This window comes from Coccidioides posadasii, chromosome 1 (genome assembly GCF_018416015.2).
Source record: "Coccidioides posadasii str. Silveira chromosome 1, complete sequence".
Classification (NCBI taxonomy): domain Eukaryota; kingdom Fungi; phylum Ascomycota; class Eurotiomycetes; order Onygenales; family Onygenaceae; genus Coccidioides; species Coccidioides posadasii.
The window spans coordinates 296,969-319,032 of record NC_089407.1 but is presented as its reverse complement, the minus strand read 5'-3'; the positions used below and the strand labels follow the sequence as shown (position 1 = coordinate 319,032).

Below are 22,064 nucleotides of genomic sequence, written 5' to 3'. Positions count from 1 at the left end.
CCGTTTGCTATTATTGTATTATATACATAGTATTACACCTAGGAGTCGGACTGATCCTCGTTGCCAACCCCGCCATCGACTGGATTCAAGCGCCAAAGAAGCGACGTTGCGACGGCTCCTAAGAGGTGGTTATCGTTTACACCGCAAACGGCATCTTTTTGCAGGAATAAACCATTGTTGGAATACCCCCGTTATACCACCTAAAACAGCGTTGAGCGCCCCCCAATCGACAGCTTCTTACCATGATCCCCTCCTGATCCCGGCACGATGCAAGCTGTGGAGGGTGTGCCAATAGACCCTGGCAAAGCCCAGGTCGTCGATAGGGTTCCCAAAGTTATTAAGGAAATCAAATTCGGCGTTCTGTACGTACCATTTACATCGCTCTGCGGCTCGATGGGGACGAGCTAACAATCACCCAAAAATCCTCTAGAGCGAGTCAAGATATCGTAAGCCAGGCTCTCGTCGAAGTCTCCGACAGAAAACTTTTTGACCTTGATAATGATCGTGCTGTTGCTCGTCATGGACCGCTGGATGGGCGCATGGGCATATCGAGTAAATCCGGCACTTGCGAGACCTGCGGAGGCGCTTTGCAGGAGTGCAACGGCCATTTCGGTCATGTCCGACTCGTTCTACCGGCTTTCCACGTAGGATACTTCAAGCGAGTCATCGGCATACTACAGGAGATTTGCAAGGTAGATATTGATCTCAACTGTTACATGCAGAAGTTGGGGCTAATGTCACTCCTCAAACCGTAGGATTGCTCACGAATCCTGTTGCCTGAAAATGAGAGGCGTATATTTCTGAAAGAGATGAGGAGACAGGGAATCGATAATCTACGGCGCATGCAAATCAACAAGCGGATTAATGACCGGTGCCGGAAGACTCGAACGTGCTATGTCTGCCATGCCGTCAATGGTGTCGTTAAAAAGGCGGGAACGAGCGCCCTGAAAATCACACATGATAAGTTTCGTGCTTTCAACGCTTCTACTTCTGCCAAAAAGGTACCGCCTCCGAGCAAGCTTGTGTTCGACCGGTCCTTTGAAGAGGCCAAACGTTCGAACACGGATATCGAGAAACACTTTAAAAAGGTGCAGGATGATCTTAATCCCCTCCGGGTGTTGAAACTATTCCGCCGTATCTCGGATGAAGACTGCGAGTTACTTGGCTTGAACCCGGAGGAGGTGCGGCCGGAAATGTTCCTTTGGCAATATATTCCTGCTCCACCGGTGTCCATTCGTCCGTCAGTGGGCCAAGAGGGTGCAAGTACCGAAGATGACCTGACTGCGAAACTCGGGGACATCGTTCAGAGCAATATCAATCTGAAGAATGCCATAAATAAGGGTGCACCAGTACAAACTATTATTGAATGCTGGGATTATATGCAGCTGCAAATTGCGGTTTATATTAACAGTGATGTGCCCGGTCTACAGAAGGCGGACTTTGGAAAACCTATCAGAGGCATCTGCCAGCGTCTAAAGGGAAAGCAGGGCAGATTTAGAGGCAATCTCTCAGGGAAACGTGTTGATTTCTCCGGCAGAACGGTCATTTCTCCCGATCCGAATTTAAGAATTGATGAAGTTGCTGTACCGCAGCTTGTCGCGATGAACATGACATATCCCGAGAGAGTGACAAGATACAATAAAGAAAAGCTCCGCGAACGAGTTCGGAACGGGACGAAGATCTGGCCTGGAGCAAACTACCTGTCCAAAAGAGGCACGACTTTCAAGGTCTTCTTGAAGTATGGCAACCTTAACCTCATGGCAGATCAGTTAGAAGAGGGCGATGTTGTTGAGCGGCATTTGGAGGATGGCGATATCGTACTGTTTAATCGACAACCCTCACTCCACAAACTCAGTATTCTTTCTCACTTTGTCAAAGTGCGACCACACAGAACATTCCGTCTGAACGAGTGTGTTTGCAATCCTTATAATGCCGATTTTGATGGAGATGAAATGAACTTGCATGTTCCCCAGACGGAGGAGGCCAGAGCTGAGGCAATGGAACTGATGGGGGTTAAGAACAATTTAGCTACACCCAAGAACGGAGAGCCTATCATCGCCGCCATCCAAGATTTCATCACCGCTGCATACTTGCTGAGTAGCAAAGATAATTTTTATGACCGGGGATCGTTCACTCAGATCTGTGGCTACATGCTGCAACCGGGGACCAAATTCGATCTTCCCCCGCCAGCAGTGCTAAAACCGCAAATGTTATGGACCGGAAAGCAGGTGTTTAATGTGCTGATGCGTCCGAGTAAAGAGTCTCCTGTTCTTGTCAACCTAGACGCTGCATGCAGAGAATTCAGAGCACCCAAAGGGACCCCAAGAGATCTTGATCCCAACGACGGTTGGCTATGTATTCGAAATTCCGAAATAATGTGTGGTGTCATGGACAAATCGACTATCGGATCCGGTAAAAAGGATTCAGTGTTTTATGTCATGCTTCGTGACTTTGGACCGCAAGTAGCCGCAGAGGCTATGAATCGACTCTCAAGACTCTCCGCTCGGTGGTTTACAAACATTGGGTTCTCCATCGGTATTACGGACGTTTATCCGGGCGATTCACTGCTCCAGGCAAAGAAGCAGCTCGTTGAAGAAGCCTATGCGCAGTGTGACGCGCTGATTCAGTTATTCAAAGCCGGCAAGCTCGAAAAGGCTCCCGGGGGTGATGAACAGCAGAACATGGAGAGCCAGATCTCGGGTATTCTCAGTAAAGTTCGTCAACAAGCTGGTGAACAGTGTATCGCGGAATTAAGCAAATGGAACTCTCCTCTCATCATGGCTACGTCTGGGTCGAAGGGTTCTACTATCAACGTTGCGCAAATGATTGCCCTCGTGGGTCAGCAAATTATTGCAGGGCAACGTGTACAAGACGGCTTCCAGGATCGAACCCTGCCGCATTTTCCCAAGTACGCTCGTCAGCCACCTGCAAAGGGCTTCGTTCGAAACAGTTTCTTCTCCGGGTTAATACCATCTGAATTCTTCTTTCACGCAATCTCCGGACGTGAAGGTCTGATTGATACTGCGGTCAAGACTGCAGAAACGGGTTACATGTCCCGTCGACTCATGAAGTCGCTTGAGGATTTGTCGAGCCGTTACGATGACACCGTAAGAAATTCCTCATCGAACATCGTTCAGTTTCAATACGGTGATGATAAACTTGATCCGGTGGACATGGAAGGTAAAGCGAAACCGGTCCACTTTGACCGGACGTTTACGCACGCAGAAACTACTACGTACAGCAAAGAAGATCGAGGTTTACTTCCGTCGGAGGTTATGGACCTCTGTCGCCAAATGCTTGCTCCTGAACGTGCCAAGCTTGACCGTTTTGATTTACTCGGCAATAGTCTCGAATATACTGACCGCAGTGATCATGGCATTGATCAACTCGAAAGTAACCGCGATTTCTTGCAGTCTATTGAAGATTACATCCAAGCCAAGGCTGATAGGCTTCATTCTGCAACCGGAACTGAAGCAGACACGCTTGAAGGACAGATGGCGTTATCACACACGGTGAAGCTCTCCGCAAAGACGTTAACTACTTTTATCACGTCGTGCCTCACCAAATATAAGAAAGCCCAGGTTGAACCCGGCCACGCTGTGGGTGCTGTCGGCGCACAGTCCATTGGTGAACCCGGCACCCAAATGACTTTGAAGACTTTCCATTTTGCGGGTGTTGCTGGCATGAGTATAACACAAGGTGTTCCCCGTATCAAGGAAATCATCAACGCTTCAAAGGAGATCAGTACGCCGATCATCACTTGTGAGCTTGTCAATAAGGAAGACGTGAGAGCTGCTCAAATTGTCAAAGGCCGTGTCGAAAAGACCTTCATCAAAGACATTATATACTACATAGAAGAAGCATGGACGGGTTCGGTCGCATACATCAACATCAAAATCGACTTCTCCACCATCCAAGCTCTCCAGCTAGAACTTACACTTCGTGACATCCTCAACGCGATCAAGAAGCATAAACGCTTCAGATCCGACGATTTGAAATTCCGCTCCTTCGGGTCGCACATTCACATCTTTGTAGACCAAGCCACGACCAAAACCTCACTCACCAAAGCCGAACAAGCCGCCACTGGTTCAGATCCTTATATCCGCCTCAAACACCTGAAGCGCCTGCTGCCTACAATCCAAGTTCTTGGTCACCCTCAATGCTCGCGTGCGATTATCCGTACGGACGAAACCAACACCACTAACACCTTACTTGTTGAAGGTTACGGTCTCCGTGCCTGCATGACTACCGACGGTATTTTCGGTACCCGCACGCGAACCAATAATATTATGGAAACCAAGGACGTTTTAGGAATCGAAGCGGCGCGCACCACTATTGTTGATGAAATCAGCGATGTGATGAAGGACATGGGCATAGATCCGCGTCACATGCAGCTGCTCGCCGATGTGATGACTTACAAAGGTGAAGTTTTAGGAATCACACGTTTCGGACTGGCTAAAATGCGGGACTCTGTTCTACAATTGGCAAGTTTTGAGAAAACTGCTGATCATCTCTTTGATGCTGGTGGTGCGGGTAGGACCGATCTGGTCGAGGGTGTGTCGGAGTGCATTATACTGGGGAAAAGTGTATCATTAGGAACAGGAGCGATGGAGATGGTTAGGGCGATGAATTTCTATGAAGGCCAGATTGGGAAGAAAAAGACTGTCTTTGAAGATGTCTGGAAAGACATTGTCGAAGCACCAGCAAAGGCGAGGAAGAAGAAAAAGGTATAAATACAAAAGCATAGTGGCTAATTTTGGCTAGAATGGTGTTTCGTGGGCGGTTAACTACTCGATCGTTTGGGCTGTATATCAACGATGTTATGAGATATAATTGTATAAAAAAGTGATTCATTTAATACTACTGCATAACGATAACATCCACTTCCACTTGGTTAATAAACTACGAGTCTTAAGAGACATACTATATTTCTCATCCTTTTATTTCATCCTTCCATTAACCTGTCAGATGCTCCTTGTCTTCATGAGACTAACGATTTAGCATCCGGCGCCGACAAACTTGTAGATTCCCAGGACGTTCCCCTCAGAGTCTTCTGCGTACATGATCTTTCCATGGTCTCCCTCTGGATACTCGCCGCTCAGCTTCTTCCCGCCGTGCGCCACTATGGCCTGTGGAACTGATTAGCCTCTCCACTGGACGGGTGCAAAGAAGAAAAGATGCAAGAAAAGCCCAAGACCATACCTCCATGGACTTATCCAAATCCGCCACCATGTAGTACATAGTAATACCAGGCTTTCCGCCCTTCTTGCTAAAATTCGAGCTACCGTCGGCTTGCTTGTATCGCTGCATCACCTCCTCTGAGACAAGACTCAGACCCCCGCCAAGATTCCCGAGGCTCTGGTCCGGGTATCGGAATAGCGCGACTGTCTCATTGCAGGGAGAGCCCTCTTCAGCGGCAAGCTGGGCTTCTGTCTTCTCTGGCACGGCCATGAAGGTCCAGGAGAAGACGCTGGAGTAGAAGTTTTTCGCTTCCTGGGGAGTTAGCAGGATGGATGATGATGGGAGTAGTGGAGGAAACTGAGGAGAGGGATACCTCGTTCGGCGTTTGTGACGGGGATCTCGATCCAGCAGGGTGAGCCGTTGGCTGGGGGAGTCCAAGGAGCCATGGTTGAGGTGGGTTTCTTTATTAGTGTCTTTGGTGGTGTGATATAAGGTGGGCAACAGGCTGTGGATGAATGTGGAATGACCAGCAGAGCAGAGAAGAGTGTTTGATGCAATGAGTAGAGAAAGCAAATTGTGAGGAAAGGAAGGAGACTTTATACTTTTCTTTGCACGCACCAGCAAGGTCTTCTGAGCACACCAAGGCCCTACCATCCCCGTTGAGTTTCAATTGATCTCGCATCCAAAAACGAGGCCTCCGCTCCACAACGAGCTCCATATCTGAGATTTGCCAGCCATTTCTCCCAGAAAATTCAGCGACGGAGCTTCAAATGCCTGCAGATTGACTCAGTTTTACTCCTCATTCCTCAAGCATCCTCCAATCGGGGGAAAATCTCTCCGCCTCTCTGCTGCAAGACAGGACCTATCTCAAGGTCAAGCAGAGCGAACTGGGCCCGTTGACACGTCAACCGCGTTCTCATATAACCGGATCCGGTTTAGTTCCTCTTATCCTGCGACACGGGCGGAACACGAAGTCATGTGGCTCCATGGCTTCGCTCTTGGACTGGGAGTCTGCTGGATGGATGCCTGAAAGTCCCCTCGTATTTAAGGTTTCCAAGATCTTGGATTGAGCTGTGGGGAAATTCGAAGCAGCATTGACTGTGGACTTGTCTGCATGACCGGGAGGATAGTCCTGAACGTCTGTGGTTGTCAACCCAAGCAATGTACGCCTATAGGGCCCATGCAAATATCTGTCCCAATAAATCGATGAGTGTCCTGACACCGGCCAAAGACAAGGAGAGAAGGTAGGCTCCGCTTCGTAGGCCATCAGGCAACTAAGCGAAAAGGTGAGAGCATCCTGTTGGAAGAAGTGGTACAGAAGCGTTTTCATTTAAATTATTTGAAGCAGCGCGCAAAACGGAAAATACATGCAGGGTGTACCGTCTGCATCGGCTCATAGAAGCAGCCTTGGGTATGAGAAAGGAAAAATATACTAGCGAGAATCACCAAGTACTGGGTGTATTGAACCAAAAGGTACGGGGACAGAAAAGTCCGAATAATACAAAAGAGATGTATCCTCCAACAAGAATTATAAGCCATACACCAATGCCACAAGCGACGCCATATGAAAAAGTTCCGGATCCATGTCTGAGTTTCGTCATGCTCTCTCTACGAGATAATAGTCTCGTCCCACGACAAGCAGTCATGGAGAATCACATATACAAGGTAAAAGCAAAAGTTAGATAACGAACGACGAAGAAGAGGTCGCGTTGTCGAAAACTCTATTTGATTTCATTATCATCCGAGAATGGACTCGATTTTTTAGTTTGATCAGATGGATCGCTTGATCTTTGGGCTTGACCATCCAAGATCCGGTTGGAAGATTGGCTGCTTCGATGGCGGTGTGTCGACGTGCTCTTAGAATCGATGCTTTGGCGTGAGGGGTTGGAGATCCCTTCGGGGATGGCGGAGGATGTCGCAGAAGGTGTGGCGACAGCGCTAGAGTCGGTAAAGGGACCACGTCTCTCAGTGGGCGAGTCGTCGATTACTGTGAATGCTGTCGACTGCACTGACTCTCGGACGTTGGGTCTTCGTTCTTGGCGCACAACCTTCTCGTTTGACGGTAATTCGACAAGACCAGGCTGTCCCTTTTCCTGGGGTGAACTGGCATCTTCGTCGATTGGGGTGGCTGGAGAGTTTTTGCTTTCATCTTCTGCGGGTTTCTTGCCCTTTGGTTTCGTGACGTTGATTGGTCGAGCAACCGCCGTCCGTGCCACAATCGAGGAACCCATAGGCATCTTTTCTGACTGTTCCAGCTTGGCGGCAACAGCGTTGGCCTTGTTGATCTGTGTGACGGTGATGGCGGGTACAGCGGGCGTTGAAGTGGTGGGCGAAGGATTTGAGGAGAGAACGGGTGTGCTGGAGCCGGACTTGACGCTGACCATGGCAGCCTTGGCACGCAGGGCCTGTTGAGCGGGAATCGGGCTGACGATCGCATTGTTGCGGTAGATGGTGGTGGCGACGCTGCTGCGTGCCAGGCTGGGAGCGATACTCCTGCGGGTTTCCTCGGAGGTACTTGACCACACAGAGTCACGAATATCACCAGGCATGAAGTAGCGCTGATCGTAGTTGCCCTGGACAGCAGGGATGGGGGGCACGGGAGGGACCATGGAAGGGGAATCGGGCGGAGAGCGATTGGTGACTCCGGGGATGTAGGCGATCTGGATGACGTTCGAGGCTCTGGTGAGGACGGTGGACGCAATGGATCCAACGGCCGACATTCGCCCTCGCCGTTCGGCCGCAAAGGCGGCCTGCTTCTCAGCGAATTCCGGGCTCCAGTCATCGTACTGGTCTGCCTTTCGCTTCTTCAGGTAGTACCATACAATGGCCGAAAGCACGACGAGGATGGAGAGTCCACCGATGACACCACCAGCTATGGCGCCGACGTTTGGTCCGGAGGGTTCGGGGGATGGATCTGAATCAAGAGCCTCCACACAGACGTTTACCATACATGAGTCGCAGGTGGCAGGTCGACTAACACACTCCTGGCCGGCGGGACAGTTAGGGCAAGGATCAGGTTTGTCAGGGCAGCCGACAACACAGCGGCGGAAGGGGTGGCGCCATGAGATGGCGCGTGAGACTAGAACCACACCAAGAGTGTCAGTGAAAATAGACCATGGAGGCCCCAAAGCGTGCGCACTTACATTCATGATTGGGGTTCATCTTGGGTGTGAGCGGTAGGGGGGAGATTGAGGGTAGAATGGGTATATCATCAAGCAGCGAAGACGAATCGGGCGGGAAGTGAAAGAGAGCGAGCCAGTCAACAGCGCCAGGCGAGAGATGGAGTAAATAACAGAAAGCAAAAAGCAGAAAGCAGTCAAACGAGCGTCAAGAGTTGGACAATTGGTGGATTTCACATTCAGAAGATCAACTTCGAGAGGGTGGAGGTGGACATCGCTGCGGGACGGCGGTCGATGGGGGAAAAGGGGGGAGAGAGCGGTTGAACAACTTGTTGGGCAGGGATGGGTTAAACAAAGGGGAAAAAAAAAGGGAAAAAAAAGGCACAACACAGAGAGAGATCAAGCCAGAGAAGAAGATGGATCCAATATGGTGGTGATGGTGGGCAGGATGAGCGCTTAAGCAGGAAAAAAAGAAATAGAAGAAGAAGAGGAGGAAGAAGAAACAAGAGGGAGAAGAGAAGATCGAGTCGCCGAGAGAGAGAGAGAGAGAGAGCGGAAAGTCAGAAAAAGCGCAGAACAGCGGGAAATACATCACCGTTACATTGTTACGCCTTGGCGGTACGGTTTAATTAGCCCTTCCAGCCAGTCAGCGGCCGTAACCGCCCTCCCATGCGGCCAGCCTATCCCCGTCGTTACCGTATCCGCCGTATCGTTTCATTTCCTATTGCCTGTTTCTGCGTTTCGCAGCCGCAAATCACACCCACGACAGCTGTAATGCGCTAGGAATGCCAATACGCAGAAACACCCCTCGAAGCCCTGTCAATACGGTACGAGCCAGTACCAATTACGCTGTACTCCGTATCGCTCCCCAAATCAGACCACATCAAAAGCTTCCATCATCGCGATCATCATCAGTGTAGAGTAAACAGCGCATCTTCTGGCTTCGCCTTTCACACATACCCTCTCTCTCTCTCTCTGTGTGTGCTTCCCAAGGCCACTGCGTGCAGCGTCATCATTTGGACTTCTCCCAACAATGGCCAGAGGCTGTGCCCCATATGCTGAAATTCCAGCAACACTGATTAGCCAGTTCGCGCTCCGTCAGTCAGTCTTTGTGAAACAAAAACACCGCTTCATTGTCCACCGCCCAACGCCTCGAACCGCCTGTCGACAAGCAGCCAGCTTCCCCCAGTGGCAGATGCGGGCAACGCTCTACTCCGTCCCCCTCAGCTGCAAATGTCCACTTCCAGAACGACAGCACGCTGCCCGCATCCTCAACCTGTCCGTCTCTCAATGTTGATCATCCCCTTCCTCCCCTTTCCTAGCCATACGCATCCATGGGATTCCCTCGTCGTGAACCCTGCATTGCGCCGTGTCGTCCCACCGCCGCGAGCAATGGTCTTGCGTGGTTGCGCCCAAGGGTCTGGATCCCCATTCATCAGCGATCCCCTCTCCTGTCTGTGTGTGTATCTCTCTCTCTCTCTCTCTCTCTCTATATATATATCTCTCAACCCCCCCTACCGTGCCGTCTCTTTGTCGCACATTTCTCTTCCCTGTGCCTTAATGTCTTTGAACTCCGCAACTTCCCCGGTCCCAAATTCAACCTTGATCGTCCCAATCTCCTGACCCTGGACCCGTATTGACAAGGAATATCCAACAAATCGATAGCGCCCCCCGGGGGGTGTGCACCATCAGCAAGCACCCAAAGCATCTTCACCGACACCACCCGACTCTCCTGTCCATCTGCCGAGACACTGATCGTCCGTCGTCGTGGACATCTCAGAATCATCTCCATGCGTCCATCAGTCAGTGCCATCAATAAAGCCTCTGCCGGCTTGCGAAAAATAGCCTCTAGCTCTGTAGTTCCGTAGATTTCCCATGGGCTGCCCGTATCCATATACATACATATGTCATCATTAACTATTTGGCGGGGAACGCTGGTGCCCAGCCGAAAGCCACGCTGACGTACCTCAACACGACCCCCTGTACGCTGTCCACATTGAACCATTCGTGCTCGTCACCGGTTTGAGTGACAGAGAGATAAGAGGTCTCTTTCGGCTCTGTTCCTCGTTCATGGCATGTTCTTAGCTCGATTCGTAGCTTCGAATGTCGGGGCCCCCGTGCGTTCCGTGGGGGAGACGTATGGATGTACAGTACATTCGTTGGCAACGGGACAGAACCTTCGTTTACGCTCGAGACAGTGCAAGGAGGGCAATTAAAAAGTGATGTTGCATATTGAACAAGCCAGGACACATATTACTGTTCCCCTCATATTAATTTAGTTGGCTTTGACAGGCCCAACGACCGGTGATATTAAGAGCGGTTGTTTCAGCGTTAGTGATGGACATTTTTGGTGGCAGAAAGAGAGTTATTTTTCAGTTCAAAGTATCAAAAATTGCTGTTGGATGATTTATTTCACTGAATGGCTTCTTGGTTCATAGTTAAGGCAAGGCTACGAGGCTGGAAAGGGAAATCCCGACAACAAACCTACCTTCTCCAAGGCTGCACCCTCAGAGATTATTTAGAAGTTGAAGACGCGTCCCTCCCCTCCCTTTCCATGTCCTTTACAGATAGAAAGAGATGTGGATGGGTACGGTGAGCAAGCGTGGCCATTCAAAAAGTCATCCCTAGAGCAAAGGCGGCACGGCTGCGTGTCATGCGTATATAGCATACTCTTCTGGCCTCACTTGACACCCCCCAAAATCACTTGTACCCCTTCATATGTGTTAAAAAAAAAAAGAAAAAAAAAAAAGGCCGTCACCCATAGACATCATAACTCATAAGGCGTATAGAGAAATATCCATCAGACATGGGCCTTCATCTCTTCCAACACGCTCTTCACACAGGCCCGCCTTCCTACTTTCCCGTAGTACCCTACCAACGCAGGGTATCGATCCAGCAGCATCTTCCCCTTGTCGTCCAGCGCAATGCTCCGCAGCACCGGCCAAAACGCGCAGTCGTCGATTCCAAAGGTGATTGGAGCAGATATATATGTCTGGCCCGCCGGAAGGAAAGATGCAACGAAGTCAAGATGTGGTGTGAGGGGCTCGAGAGAAGCCAACAGATCCTCCGTAGATGGAGATGGCGGACAACTAACAATAGTGCGCCAAGCGTCGAGGAGTCTGCCTGCACGCTCCAGGCGGTCCTGCGGTCCAGAGTCATTTATGGGTATGCTTGGGTCAGGGGTATCCTGGGCCCGGCGATGGGTGCCAATATGCGTTAGTATGTTGATACTTCCGGAAATGTAGGTTTTGTCGTCGGAGTCGAGGTATATCGGTACATCGTCGCCAGGTGAGGGATCGAGAGTCTCTCGGACTGAAGGCGGGAGGTCACTCGCGGATTGCAATACGTCATAACGAATTCCATTTTCGACAAGGCACAGGAGAACCTGGAGATTCGAAACCTCATCGCCGGTGAGAACGACCTTGGCTGAATTGGTGACTGTGACAAAGTTGACAACATCGAACCCTTCGCCGTAGTGCGCATCCCAGTCAAACACCGTCTGCTGGTTCTCCTGTCCAAAGGCATGAATCAGTCGCTCTGTCTCAGACGCCTCTCCGTGGATGATTTTCCCGGCGTTGTCTTGAGTCTTGGAGCGCGCGCCTTGACCCCAGATGGTATCCAGCTCGGGATTGATGAAGGTGCCGATATGCCGGAAGGTCAGGGAGATCCGTTCTCCATTGAAAGCCAGTTCTTCGGGGCCTTTGGTGGATTCCGGACGCTTGTCCTGGCGGATTCCATGTAGCCACTTCATGTTGGAAGTCTCACCCAGGATGAAGAGAGAGTTGTGGGGCAGCGGAACCCGCTGGGACTGGCGACCGGCATCTCCAGATTCTGAACGCGGGGTCGCGGAAGCCTTTGTTCGCAGAGTCATGACTCTCTGGGCGCCGAGGCTGACGTTGCAGATGGACGAGCCGCGGACGATGTCGAGGGTTTTATCCGAATGCTCAGAAATCCGGTCTTCTCCGCTGCGGTAGAGCTGGATCAGAACGTGATTCAGCGGGTGTCCAAGGTGTTTTTCGACGATTTCTCGAATCGCGTCTACGGTCGCGGTGAAGGGAAGCAGTGGAGGTGACTCGTCTGCAGGGTGTCGGTAGATGGGAATTGACCCGTCGGATTGAACGGCACCCTGGACTGCAACCAGCCGGGGAACCTGGCCGGACATGTGGTACATTTTCTGCCAGTTCACCTCGTCCCGGAGCTTCCGGAAGGAGTCCTCTGGGAGAGGCAGGTCGTAAATGACCTTTGAGTCTCCCGAGCCAATGGTGTCACCGGGGCCGAGGGTAGGGACCACGGAAGTCCTCTGCCGTCTGGCGGGCCTCGCCCTGGTTGTGTGCCTGTAGGAGCGGGGTGGGTTCCGGTCTTGGTTCTGGCTCTGGTTCTGGTTCTGGTCCACGTTGATGTGAGCATCGTCGCCTTCGTCTGTGCGCAGACGGCGGAGGGCTCTCGATAGCAGGGGAGAGGGGGGCTCAGCGTCATCGACCTCGATAGTCTGTGACGGAGCGATGCCCTCTTTTGTTGTTGTTGTTGTTGTTTCCGCGGGCAGGTCGGGGCGAAGGGGTCCCATCTCCCCCTCCCCCTTCCCTTCTCTCAACAGCTCTGCACTACTGACGGTGTAGACGCCTAGGAGCTCGGTCATGCGTCTCCGGGCGTCTCTGTGTTTGGAGAAGCGGCGGAAGCCCAGACAGTCCTCGACGAGGGTGACGGTGAAGCCGTTCCTCACGGCGTCGAGGGCGGTTGCGTAGACAGAGACGTTGGACAGGGCGCCGCAGATGTAGATCTCGGTGATGAACTGGGAGCGAAAGGAGAGGAGGACGTTGGGGGACTGGAGGGCGGAGTAGTCAGACTTGACGAGGACGGTGTCGGCGCGGGAGTCGATGGCGGAGAGGATGGCGGGAGGGAACTGGGCGCCGGCGGAGTCCGGGAGGCAGCAAGGGTTGGCATGTTGCTGGTGTTCAGCGAGGAAGGCCTCTGGGTCGCTGGAGCTGTCGGAGCTGACGAGGGCGACGTCGCCGCCGGCGGCCGGGCTGAAGATGTCGCGGGGACGGGTGAAGAGGGTCTGCACCCAGATGACCTTCCCGGAGGAGCGAAAGTGGGAGGCGAGGTCGGGGATGCGGGCGAGGAACTCCGGGGTGTTTGGGACGAAGAGGGCGCCGTCGGGGGAGACGAAGTCGTTCTGGAGGTCGAGGACGAGCAGGGCGCGGCGGGTGGAGATCTGGGGGATATTCTGGAAGAAGTCGGGAGGCAGCATGATGGCGAGTCAAGAAGAGAGCCCCAGCAGGGCCAGCAAGCAAAAGGGGGTGGGCTTTGTTTTCTTTTCTTTTCTTTTCTTTTCTTTTTTTTTTTTTAAATTCTGTTTTAATCCTGTTTTTATTCTTATTCTTATTTTTTAGGAGTATAGTTATATATATTTATATTTATATTTTGTGTCGAAGGTGAATGTGGCGAGCGACCACTGATTATAACTACCTAGTTTTTTTCTGCTTGTACGGAGTAGTGGGATTATTTATTTATTTATTTTTTTTCTTTTTTCTTTATTATTTTTTATTTTATTTTATTTTATTTTATTTTATTTTATTTTTTTTTTTTGCTTGCTCCGTACAGAGTACTCCGCGCTCTGTGCTCTCCCGCTGGCAGCCCAGACTGGCCGTCCTTGCAAGGGTTGTGCAGGGGATTGCTCGGGCCAGAACAGCCGTTTTCCTGCTGAGTCTTCCACAATTGGTTGCATGATTCTGAGGGTTAGAAAAAAAAAAAAGCTCCATGCAGTTTAACGGAGTACTTCCCTACTCTGCCACCCAGTTTATAAAAAAAAAATATTCCTCCGTCCAATCTATCTTTTTTTGCCGGACTTTGCGATGATCTTATATTTTATATATATATATATATATACACTCCGTATATGGAGTAATATTTGGGAAAAAAAAAAAAAAAAAAACAAAAAGAGGAATCAAAAGGCAGGGTGTTGGGGAAAAGAAAACAAAGAAGAGGGGAAAAATTTGGGGAAAAATGAAAAAGAGCTGCTGCTGAGTCATGTTGGGGAAATTTTAGTTGCATATTTAGAGTTCCGACATCGGCAGAATTCGAGAAAACGAAACGGAGAAAAAAAAATAAAAATAAAAAAAATAAAATAGAAGAGCTGCTGTTTGTTGGAGCTTGACTTGACTTGGTTTGACTTGACCTGGTTTGAGTTGGTTTGGTTTGCTTTTTTTCTTATTTTTTTTTGGGGCTGGCCAACTTAGCGAACCTGCTCAATTCTTCTTCCTCTTCTCGTCCTGCTCTTCTTTTTTTTGACTCAAAAACTCCCTCCAACCACCCCAAAAAAAAAGGTCATATATCAACCCACATCCCCCGGTCATCCCAGGTCAATTGCTCCCTGCTCCACCCCCCTTTTTTTCTAATCTCCCCTCCGCCCGTCAACAATGGCCTCCAGACCTGCTGCCAGAGCCCTGCGCTCTTCCTTCTCCCGCAGCCTGGCGTCTTCTGCCTCAAAGGCCTCCCGCCGTACCTTCATCTCCGCCACCAATGCCCGCCCTGCCCTCGCCGCCAAAGCTGCTCCCATTGCTGCCCCCTTCGCCCAGCAGGCCCGTGGCATAAAGACAATCGACTTTGCTGGCACAAAGGAAACCGTCTACGGTACTGCTCGCTGCCCTCCCTCTCTCTCTCTTTTTTTTTTGTCTTTTCTTTCTCTTTTCTCTTTTCTCTTTTCTCTTTTCTTTTCTTTTCTTTTCTTTCTTTTTTTTTTTTGGATCTATAGCTAACTGAATTTTGTTTTTCTTTTCCTGACTAGAGCGTGAGGATTGGCCCGGAGAGAAGCTCTTGGTATGTCTCTTTTTTCCCGGTTTCCTAATTTTCTTTTTCTTTCAGTTTGATCATCTCTAACATTCCTCCAAGGACTACTTCAAAAATGATACCCTCGCCCTCATCGGCTACGGCTCCCAGGGCCACGGCCAGGGCCTCAACCTCCGTGACAACGGCCTCAACGTCATCGTCGGTGTTCGCAAGGATGGTGCATCCTGGAAGGAAGCCGTCCAGGATGGCTGGGTCCCCGGAAAGAACCTCTTCGACGTCAACGAGGCCATCAACAGGGGCACCATTGTCATGAACTTGCTCAGCGACGCCGCCCAGAGCGAGACCTGGCCCGCCATCAAGCCCCTCTTGACCAAGGGAAAGGTAATAACAATAACCCCCCTAACTCCCCAATCAATCAACCATTGATTCGATTCAGTCTAACATTGCCTTTTTTTTTTTTTTTTTAACTCTGTGACAATAGACCCTCTACTTCTCCCACGGCTTCTCCCCCGTCTTCAAGGATCTCACCAAGGTTGATGTCCCCAAAGACATCGATGTCATCCTCGTCGCTCCCAAGGGCTCCGGCCGCACTGTCCGCTCCCTTTTCAAGGAAGGACGTGGCATCAACTCCTCCGTCGCCGTCTACCAGGACGTCACCGGCAAGGCCAAGGAGAAGGCCGTCGCCCTCGGTGTCGCCGTCGGCAGCGGTTACCTCTACGAGACCACCTTCGAGAAGGAGGTCTACTCCGACCTCTACGGTGAGCGTGGCTGCCTGATGGGCGGCATCCACGGCATGTTCCTCGCCCAGTACGAGGTCCTCCGTGAGCGTGGCCACAGCCCCAGCGAGGCCTTCAACGAGACCGTCGAGGAGGCCACCCAGAGCTTGTACCCATTGATCGGTGCCAACGGCATGGATTGGATGTACGCCGCCTGCTCCACTACCGCTCGCCGCGGCGCCATCGACTGGAGCAGCAAGTTCAAGGATACCCTCAAGCCTCTCTTCAATGAGCTGTACGACAGCGTCAAAGACGGAAGCGAGACCAAGCGCTCCCTCGACTACAACTCCCAGCCTGATTATCGTGAGAGATACGAAAAAGAGATGCAGGACATCCGTGACTTGGAGATCTGGAGAGCCGGAAAGGCAGTCAGGTAAAATCCCTTTCCTTTTTGTTTCTTTTCAACTCTCTTTTTTAATCTCTCCAATCGATGCTAATTTCTTCCATAGGTCCCTCCGTCCGGAGAATCAGAAATAGGAGCTGTAACATTAGATACCTTCCGGTCCATAGTTTCTTTTGTTCAACTTTTTTTTTTTTTTTTTTTTCCAAATATTTTTTTTTAACGTGTGATAATGAGAAAGAGCTATTAATTCATTTTCTTTAAAAGTTTATGTCTTCAACCTCATCCTTGCTCTTCTGGAGCTCCTTGGATCCCTGCTTTCACGTTTTATTCCTCGTATTCGGCCCCGCGACCTGGAGAGAAAAAAAGGCCCGAGACCACAGCGTAGTTTGAATCCCCCTTCGCAACCACAGAACGTTTCCCTTTCTTTTCTTTTCTTTTCTTTTCTTTTCTTTTCTTTTTTTTTTCACTCCAATATTCATAGAGAACAATTCACCGCCAACATGACAGACCAATCCCACTGGCTGCCGCTCTCCGCCACCAACATCCAGGCCGCCCACGCTGTGATCCGACCCCACGTCCACACCACCCCTGTCCTGACCTGCCGCACTCTCAACCGCCTCGCATCCACCCCGCAATCCGCCGACTCCCTCCGCGGTACACCGTTCGAAGGACGCACGCCGGCCAGCCCCAAGATCAATTTGTTCTTCAAATGTGAGAATCTGCAGAAAATCGGTGCCTTCAAGGCACGGGGCGCCTTCTACGCACTTCTGAGGCTATGCGACTGTCTGGGCGTAGAGGAAGTAAGGAAGAGAGGAGTCGTGACGCATAGTTCTGGTATACATCCCATTGCCATACCCACGCACGCACGCACATCCCAAATACAAAACTTACCGGACCTCGGCTACTGCTGAGGACGTTCAAATTTTGCTAACGCGGATCGTCCTTTGCTGTTGTGACTAGGAAACCATGCCCAGGCCGTCGCTCTGGCCGCTGCTACCCTGCAAATTCCCGCGTACATCGTCATGCCACGCATCTCTACCCCGTCGAAGATCGCGGGGACACAATCCCACGGTGCAAAGGTGATCTTCAGCGGGTCGACGAGCCAGGAGCGCGAAGAGGTCGTGAAACATGTCATTGACGACACGGGCGCCATCCTTGTGCCGCCGTACGATCATCCGGATATAATACTAGGTCAAGGGACTGTAGGGCTGGAGCTCGAACAGCAGGTGAAAGAACTGGTCCAGAACAACCCCGGATTGAGCGTGCATGTGGATGTGGCGGGCAAAAATGCCATGCTGGATGCCGTGATCACGCCCCTGGGCGGCGGGGGATTGAACTCCGGCGTCGCAACGTGGTTTTCTTCCGCCGAGAAGAGCGAATCTTCCGGCAAAACCCTTGTTTTTGGCGCCGAGCCATCGTATCAGGGTGCTGATGACTGCTGTCGCTCCCTCGCTGCCGGAGCCCTCATCACGAGCGTCTCGTCGCTCACCATAGCCGACGGTTTACGCACACCGGTCGGTGCCATTCCTTGGTCTGTCATCTCGAACCCAGAGAAGGTCCGAGGCGTGTACGCCGTAACAGAGGAGCAGATAAAGGCCGCTATGAGACTGGTGCTCGAGAGGATGAAAGTGGTGGTGGAGCCCAGTGCCGTTGTAGGGTTGGCGGTTATTCTGTTCAACGAAGACTTCAGGGCGTTGGTGGAGAAAGAGTCGGGCAAGGAAGGCTGGGATATTGGCGTGGTGTTCAGCGGGGGAAATACCAGTGTCGAGGCGATTCGAGAGCTATTTTCTACTTAACATAATATGATTTTGAACAGGTGTAGACCCCTTCTTTTTTTTTTTTTTTTTTTTTTTTTTTCACTAGACGTGAAGCTCTACAGATACCTAGCTTTAGATCACAACCTCTCAATGCGTTGCCACTATAATTGTTCAAATAATCTACTCTGGAGTAATCAACTATTGAACTCAATACCTTCCTTGAGGATCCTGAATCCAAACGCTCCTTTAGCACTGAGCTCACTCTTGATGCTCGCAGGTATACTAGATGGGTCGATCCACCCGGAAAACCGACCGCTCAGAACAACCGCTTGTCTCGAGGCGGCATCTGCTTTGGCTTCATCAACCGTCATCCATTCTCCAAACGGCCGCACGACGTCTCGTCGTACAATGAGGCGAATCGTAGGAAATGTAGGCCATGGATGCGGAAGGTATGGCTTAAACGACCCCAACAAAGGGGAGATCGAGCGCGAAGGATAAAATCCGGCGGTGGTGTACAAAACCAAACACGAAAACGTGCTTTGTATAGCACGAAGGCAGGAAACGATCTCCGTGGGGACATGTATATCCTTCTTCTGCCGGATAGACGAAGCTTCGTGTTGCGTATGGATTTGTCCTTCGTTCCTTGCGCCAGGAATCCGCGAGATCTCGGCTTCACGCCAATCTTGCCAGCAAAACGCACTGGCACTATCGAGAATGGTAGCGTATACACAACGCTGCCGCGAATAGTGTCTTATGCTAAACATATACTCGATTATGGATTCCAAGGTCGTAAGCAGAGAAGCAGAGGACTGCGGTCGGAAGACATGTATGTGACGCAGAGCTTCGTCGACGAGGCATCGTAACATTACCTCGTCCTTTTTGGCGTCCCTTTTATCGCTATTACCGTGGGAAGACACAATTCTCTCCTGAGCAATGTGACTTATCACCTGTTTAACACGAAGGGCATCGAAGCGTCCATCTGTATCTAGCCATATCACCGCTGCACCACGGCCTCCAACGTGGACGTCGTCATCAGCTCGCGCCGGCAACACTGCCAGAGCGGCGATGTGATAGAGCAATGATGTCTTGCCATCGGCAGAGAAGGGGCTGGTTATTTCTATTACCGGATTGCTTGGGAGAGTATTGCTCCTTGCGAGGACGGAGAGGATGTCGTCGAGGGGCTTAATGCCGAGTAGAATTCGACCTACAACGCTTTCGCCGCGAGACTCGCGAAACTCTCGTAGGATCTAAAGCGGAGTTTGCACGTTAGTAGAAGTCAAGCAAAAGCATAGAGGTGATAATTGTTGAGCTCAATCTTGCATATTTATCACTGCCAGTACTGACATCGGAGAGATTCTGTTCCTTGACTTCCGCCAGCAACCTTGCCCCAAAAAACTCAGCGCCCATCTTCTTCGAGATACTTGGGCTCAGCACACCGCAGAGCACTCATTGCCGCAGACTTCAATTATCTAAAGAGGCGCTTTATCACCGTCAGTGTCGAGAGTTTAGAGCTTAGGGTGTTGAACAAGAGAACAACCTGCGATCAAAATCAGTCCGCCTCAACCGGCGGCAGTTGCAGGTTCTGGTTTTAAGGCTCCGGTTTCAAGGCTCCCTTCTCCTAAGCCTCAACCCAATTCCACACTCTCCACACATACCTAGCTATCCTTTTTCAGATTTATTAGAGGAAAATGGCACCGCCCGTCACTCCTTTCCCAGCCGCGTCGCTCCCTATTCACATCCACACCACCACCCACGGCTTCAAGCCTAAAGCACGGAAAGGACCGCCAACAGACCTCCTCTCCTGTCCGCTGTTCGCAATGCAACAGTTTTCGTGCAATCCGCCACGTAAAGGCGTACCAGAAGCGCCAGGGGTGGTGAGATGCGAATCAATTGTGAGGATCTTCAGACGGTAAGTCCTGATCTGGTGCGTGAATGGGGTAAAGCGCTGGGCTGACTCCTATTGGGGCGTAGGTGCGCAAATGGAGTCAGTGCAGAAACTACAGCGCTCGAAGGGCATAAATATAAGGATGTCGTGCTTCGCGAAAGCAAAGGATTATGAGCTACGAATACATGAATGAGGCAACGAATGACTCTGATCCATACAGAGGTTTACAACAATGATATTCCCGGGGTATCTGGAACCGCATATGCAACGCTTTTCAATGGAAATGCTCGCCCAATATATGAATAGCCCAAACGCCTTGCTGCGATAGGACAAAAAGGAGCTCGGTCGATCACACCTTTCTAGCTGTTGCCGACGTACTCTTCTGACGCTCTGTTCCGCGCCCGTCTGTTGCGTCGCTCTTAAGCCAATACACACGTTCGCAGTTCACAACAGGGCCCAATTCAAGCTTTGGCGGTTCGGTATCAGGTTCTACCGGAGTCTTTTCCCTCACAGGCTCCGAAAACCCAAATTCTATCGTATCTAGCTCTGCATCCATAGCTCTCTGCTTATCCTTCCTTCTTTTTGCCCTCTCCTCTGCCTGGCTCTTAAGAAGTGCAGCCAGCGTCTTTTCAAACATAGACTCCATGCTCTCCTCCTCTCTTCCCCATAAGGTCTTCTCTGCCTCCACTTGGTTCCTCGATCGCGATTCTTTTGCCGCATGTGTTAATTTCCTCAATGCCTCTTCGCCTAGACGCCCTTCTTCGGTTGCTCTCTCTCTAATTTTTCTTGGGTCGGTCTCTCGTTCGGTATAGACGTGCGTGTCTTGGTATGTATGCTTGCTCGGGAATTTGGGGAAATGTTTTGGAATGTACGAGTACGTTCTTTTATCGTCGGTGGCACTCAGCTCCGGTCCTAAGAATGGTAAATACGTTTGTGGAGTTCCTTCGTCGGGAGGTGGAGAGGGTAGAATGGCCGGAGTTTGCGTGGCTTTGCGGGGGCATTTGAGGTGTGGACGAAGTGAATCCAAGGATATGGCGTGCTGATCGAGGGCATGCTCAAAGTCCTGCGGGATGGGTTGTGTTCTGCGGCAGGAAGCCATTGATGCACGAATGTAAGATAGGAAATGAAGCATATCTCCAAGAAGGTTAGCAGTGTGAAATTTAAAAGGCAGCTGTCACGTAGCCACACCCGAGAATGGAATTCCATACATTCTTCAACTCCATTTCTGAAGCTATCCAGCGCAACGGGCTCTGCATGGTCGAAGCCAGCTTCGCGCAGTGAAACTCCAATGGCCATATTTAGCAACTGGTCCACGGAAGCATCGTCCGCGATGACGGCGGAGTCAAGGGGCTCAATGTCTAGGGGAGACTGCAGACGATGCACACGGTGGTATTCAACCTTCTGCCTCTTCGAGAGAGCTGCTGGTGGATTGTCTGAGTCCGGGGATGGACGTTTGAGCGACGCGTTCTTGGGGGACATGATTCCAGGATCGACAGCGGAGGGGTAAGTTAACTTGCTGTTTCGATCTTATGGGTGCGCGATATGAGAGAAAGTTTTCCCCTCTTCACCTAGATGAGTAGCTCTGAATGAACCATCTAGCGCCTTTCAGTCTCCGTTCAATGGATCAATAGGACTGGCGTTGAATGGCAGGCATGTATTTTGCGGGATCAAGTGAATGCAAGCTGTTGTCATCCCACTCAAAGCTTAGCTTGGAAGATTACCACCATAGCCCAGGCTCCATTAGCTCATCTCCGGGTTTCTTCTTCTGTCTTCTTCGCTGGTGTTTCGGCCGGCGGGTCCTCGTCTTCCTCTGCCTGTCGTGGCTTGCTCTGCTTCGCGTTTGGGGCTCGTCGTTCGCTCCCTGATCCGCTGACATAAGTCCTGACTCAGCAGTGGGCTGATTGAAATTCGATTTTCCACGTGACCTTCCTTGTGCCGCCGAAACCAGCAAAACCGACGACGAAGCACGAAGACAACGCACGACAAGCCCGCTGCAATTCACTGCCTGGGGATCCTCACGAGCTCCTTTTTTTAACTGTCTCCCGATAGCCTTTCTCTTCCCTCCAGCCCAAGATGGCCATCCAACCAATCACTGGTGTAAGCGCAATTCCCTAGTTTGGTGCTGTGTCTGTGTGTGTGTGTGCTATGGAATTGAAGGTCGATGTCAACACTACGTTGGTAGCCAATTGCTGATGATATTTCGTGTAGATGCTCCGC

General features: G+C 51.0%; 9 protein-coding genes across 9 annotated transcripts; 4 read left to right on the top strand and 5 right to left on the bottom strand.

Annotated features, from left to right (window-relative positions):
- The first annotated feature begins 78 nt into the window (after positions 1-78).
- On the top strand, positions 79-4,856 carry D8B26_000026 (uncharacterized protein). The gene is made up of 3 exons (XM_003067752.2): positions 79-362; positions 431-692; positions 756-4,856. The coding sequence occupies exons 1-3, from the start codon at positions 268-270 to the stop codon at positions 4,731-4,733; spliced, it is 4,335 nt and encodes a 1,444-aa protein (XP_003067798.2). The 5' UTR covers positions 79-267; the 3' UTR covers positions 4,734-4,856.
- A 141-nt stretch (positions 4,857-4,997) lies between these two features.
- On the bottom strand, positions 4,998-5,627 carry D8B26_000025 (uncharacterized protein; the record flags this gene model as incomplete). The annotated part of the gene is made up of 3 exons (XM_003067753.2): positions 4,998-5,129; positions 5,203-5,489; positions 5,555-5,627. The coding sequence occupies 3 exons, from the start codon at positions 5,625-5,627 to the stop codon at positions 4,998-5,000; spliced, it is 492 nt and encodes a 163-aa protein (XP_003067799.2).
- An 859-nt stretch (positions 5,628-6,486) lies between these two features.
- Positions 6,487-8,899, bottom strand: D8B26_000024 (uncharacterized protein). Its single transcript, XM_003067754.2, has 2 exons — positions 8,325-8,899; positions 6,487-8,260 (listed from the first exon to the last, which is right to left on the bottom strand). Exons 1-2 carry the CDS (start codon positions 8,341-8,343, stop codon positions 6,903-6,905), a joined length of 1,377 nt encoding a protein of 458 aa, XP_003067800.2. The 5' UTR covers positions 8,344-8,899; the 3' UTR covers positions 6,487-6,902.
- A 2,179-nt stretch (positions 8,900-11,078) lies between these two features.
- D8B26_000023 (uncharacterized protein) lies at positions 11,079-14,025 on the bottom strand (the record flags this gene model as incomplete). Its single annotated transcript, XM_003067755.2, has 2 exons — positions 11,079-13,524; positions 13,900-14,025. 2 exons carry the CDS (start codon positions 14,023-14,025, stop codon positions 11,101-11,103), a joined length of 2,550 nt encoding a protein of 849 aa, XP_003067801.2. The 3' UTR covers positions 11,079-11,100.
- A 691-nt stretch (positions 14,026-14,716) lies between these two features.
- ILV5 (Bifunctional acetohydroxyacid reductoisomerase) lies at positions 14,717-16,339 on the top strand (the record flags this gene model as incomplete). The annotated part of the gene is made up of 5 exons (XM_003067756.2): positions 14,717-14,930; positions 15,085-15,116; positions 15,189-15,467; positions 15,568-16,235; positions 16,312-16,339. The coding sequence occupies 5 exons, from the start codon at positions 14,717-14,719 to the stop codon at positions 16,337-16,339; spliced, it is 1,221 nt and encodes a 406-aa protein (XP_003067802.1).
- Positions 16,340-16,705: 366 nt separating this feature from the next.
- D8B26_000021 (uncharacterized protein) lies at positions 16,706-18,032 on the top strand (the record flags this gene model as incomplete). Its single annotated transcript, XM_003067757.2, has 2 exons — positions 16,706-17,039; positions 17,166-18,032. 2 exons carry the CDS (start codon positions 16,706-16,708, stop codon positions 17,999-18,001), a joined length of 1,170 nt encoding a protein of 389 aa, XP_003067803.2. The 3' UTR covers positions 18,002-18,032.
- An 81-nt stretch (positions 18,033-18,113) lies between these two features.
- Positions 18,114-19,477, bottom strand: D8B26_000020 (uncharacterized protein). Its single transcript, XM_003067758.2, has 2 exons — positions 19,307-19,477; positions 18,114-19,209 (listed from the first exon to the last, which is right to left on the bottom strand). The coding sequence occupies exons 1-2, from the start codon at positions 19,367-19,369 to the stop codon at positions 18,157-18,159; spliced, it is 1,116 nt and encodes a 371-aa protein (XP_003067804.1). The 5' UTR covers positions 19,370-19,477; the 3' UTR covers positions 18,114-18,156.
- Positions 19,478-19,650: 173 nt separating this feature from the next.
- Positions 19,651-20,992, top strand: D8B26_000019 (uncharacterized protein; the record flags this gene model as incomplete). The annotated part of the gene is made up of 2 exons (XM_066123096.1): positions 19,651-19,871; positions 19,934-20,992. 2 exons carry the CDS (start codon positions 19,651-19,653, stop codon positions 20,019-20,021), a joined length of 309 nt encoding a protein of 102 aa, XP_065979168.1. The 3' UTR covers positions 20,022-20,992.
- On the bottom strand, positions 20,197-21,326 carry D8B26_000018 (uncharacterized protein; the record flags this gene model as incomplete). The annotated part of the gene is made up of 2 exons (XM_003067759.2): positions 20,197-20,981; positions 21,056-21,326. 2 exons carry the CDS (start codon positions 21,324-21,326, stop codon positions 20,197-20,199), a joined length of 1,056 nt encoding a protein of 351 aa, XP_003067805.1.
- Between the last annotated feature and the right edge of the window lie 738 nt (positions 21,327-22,064).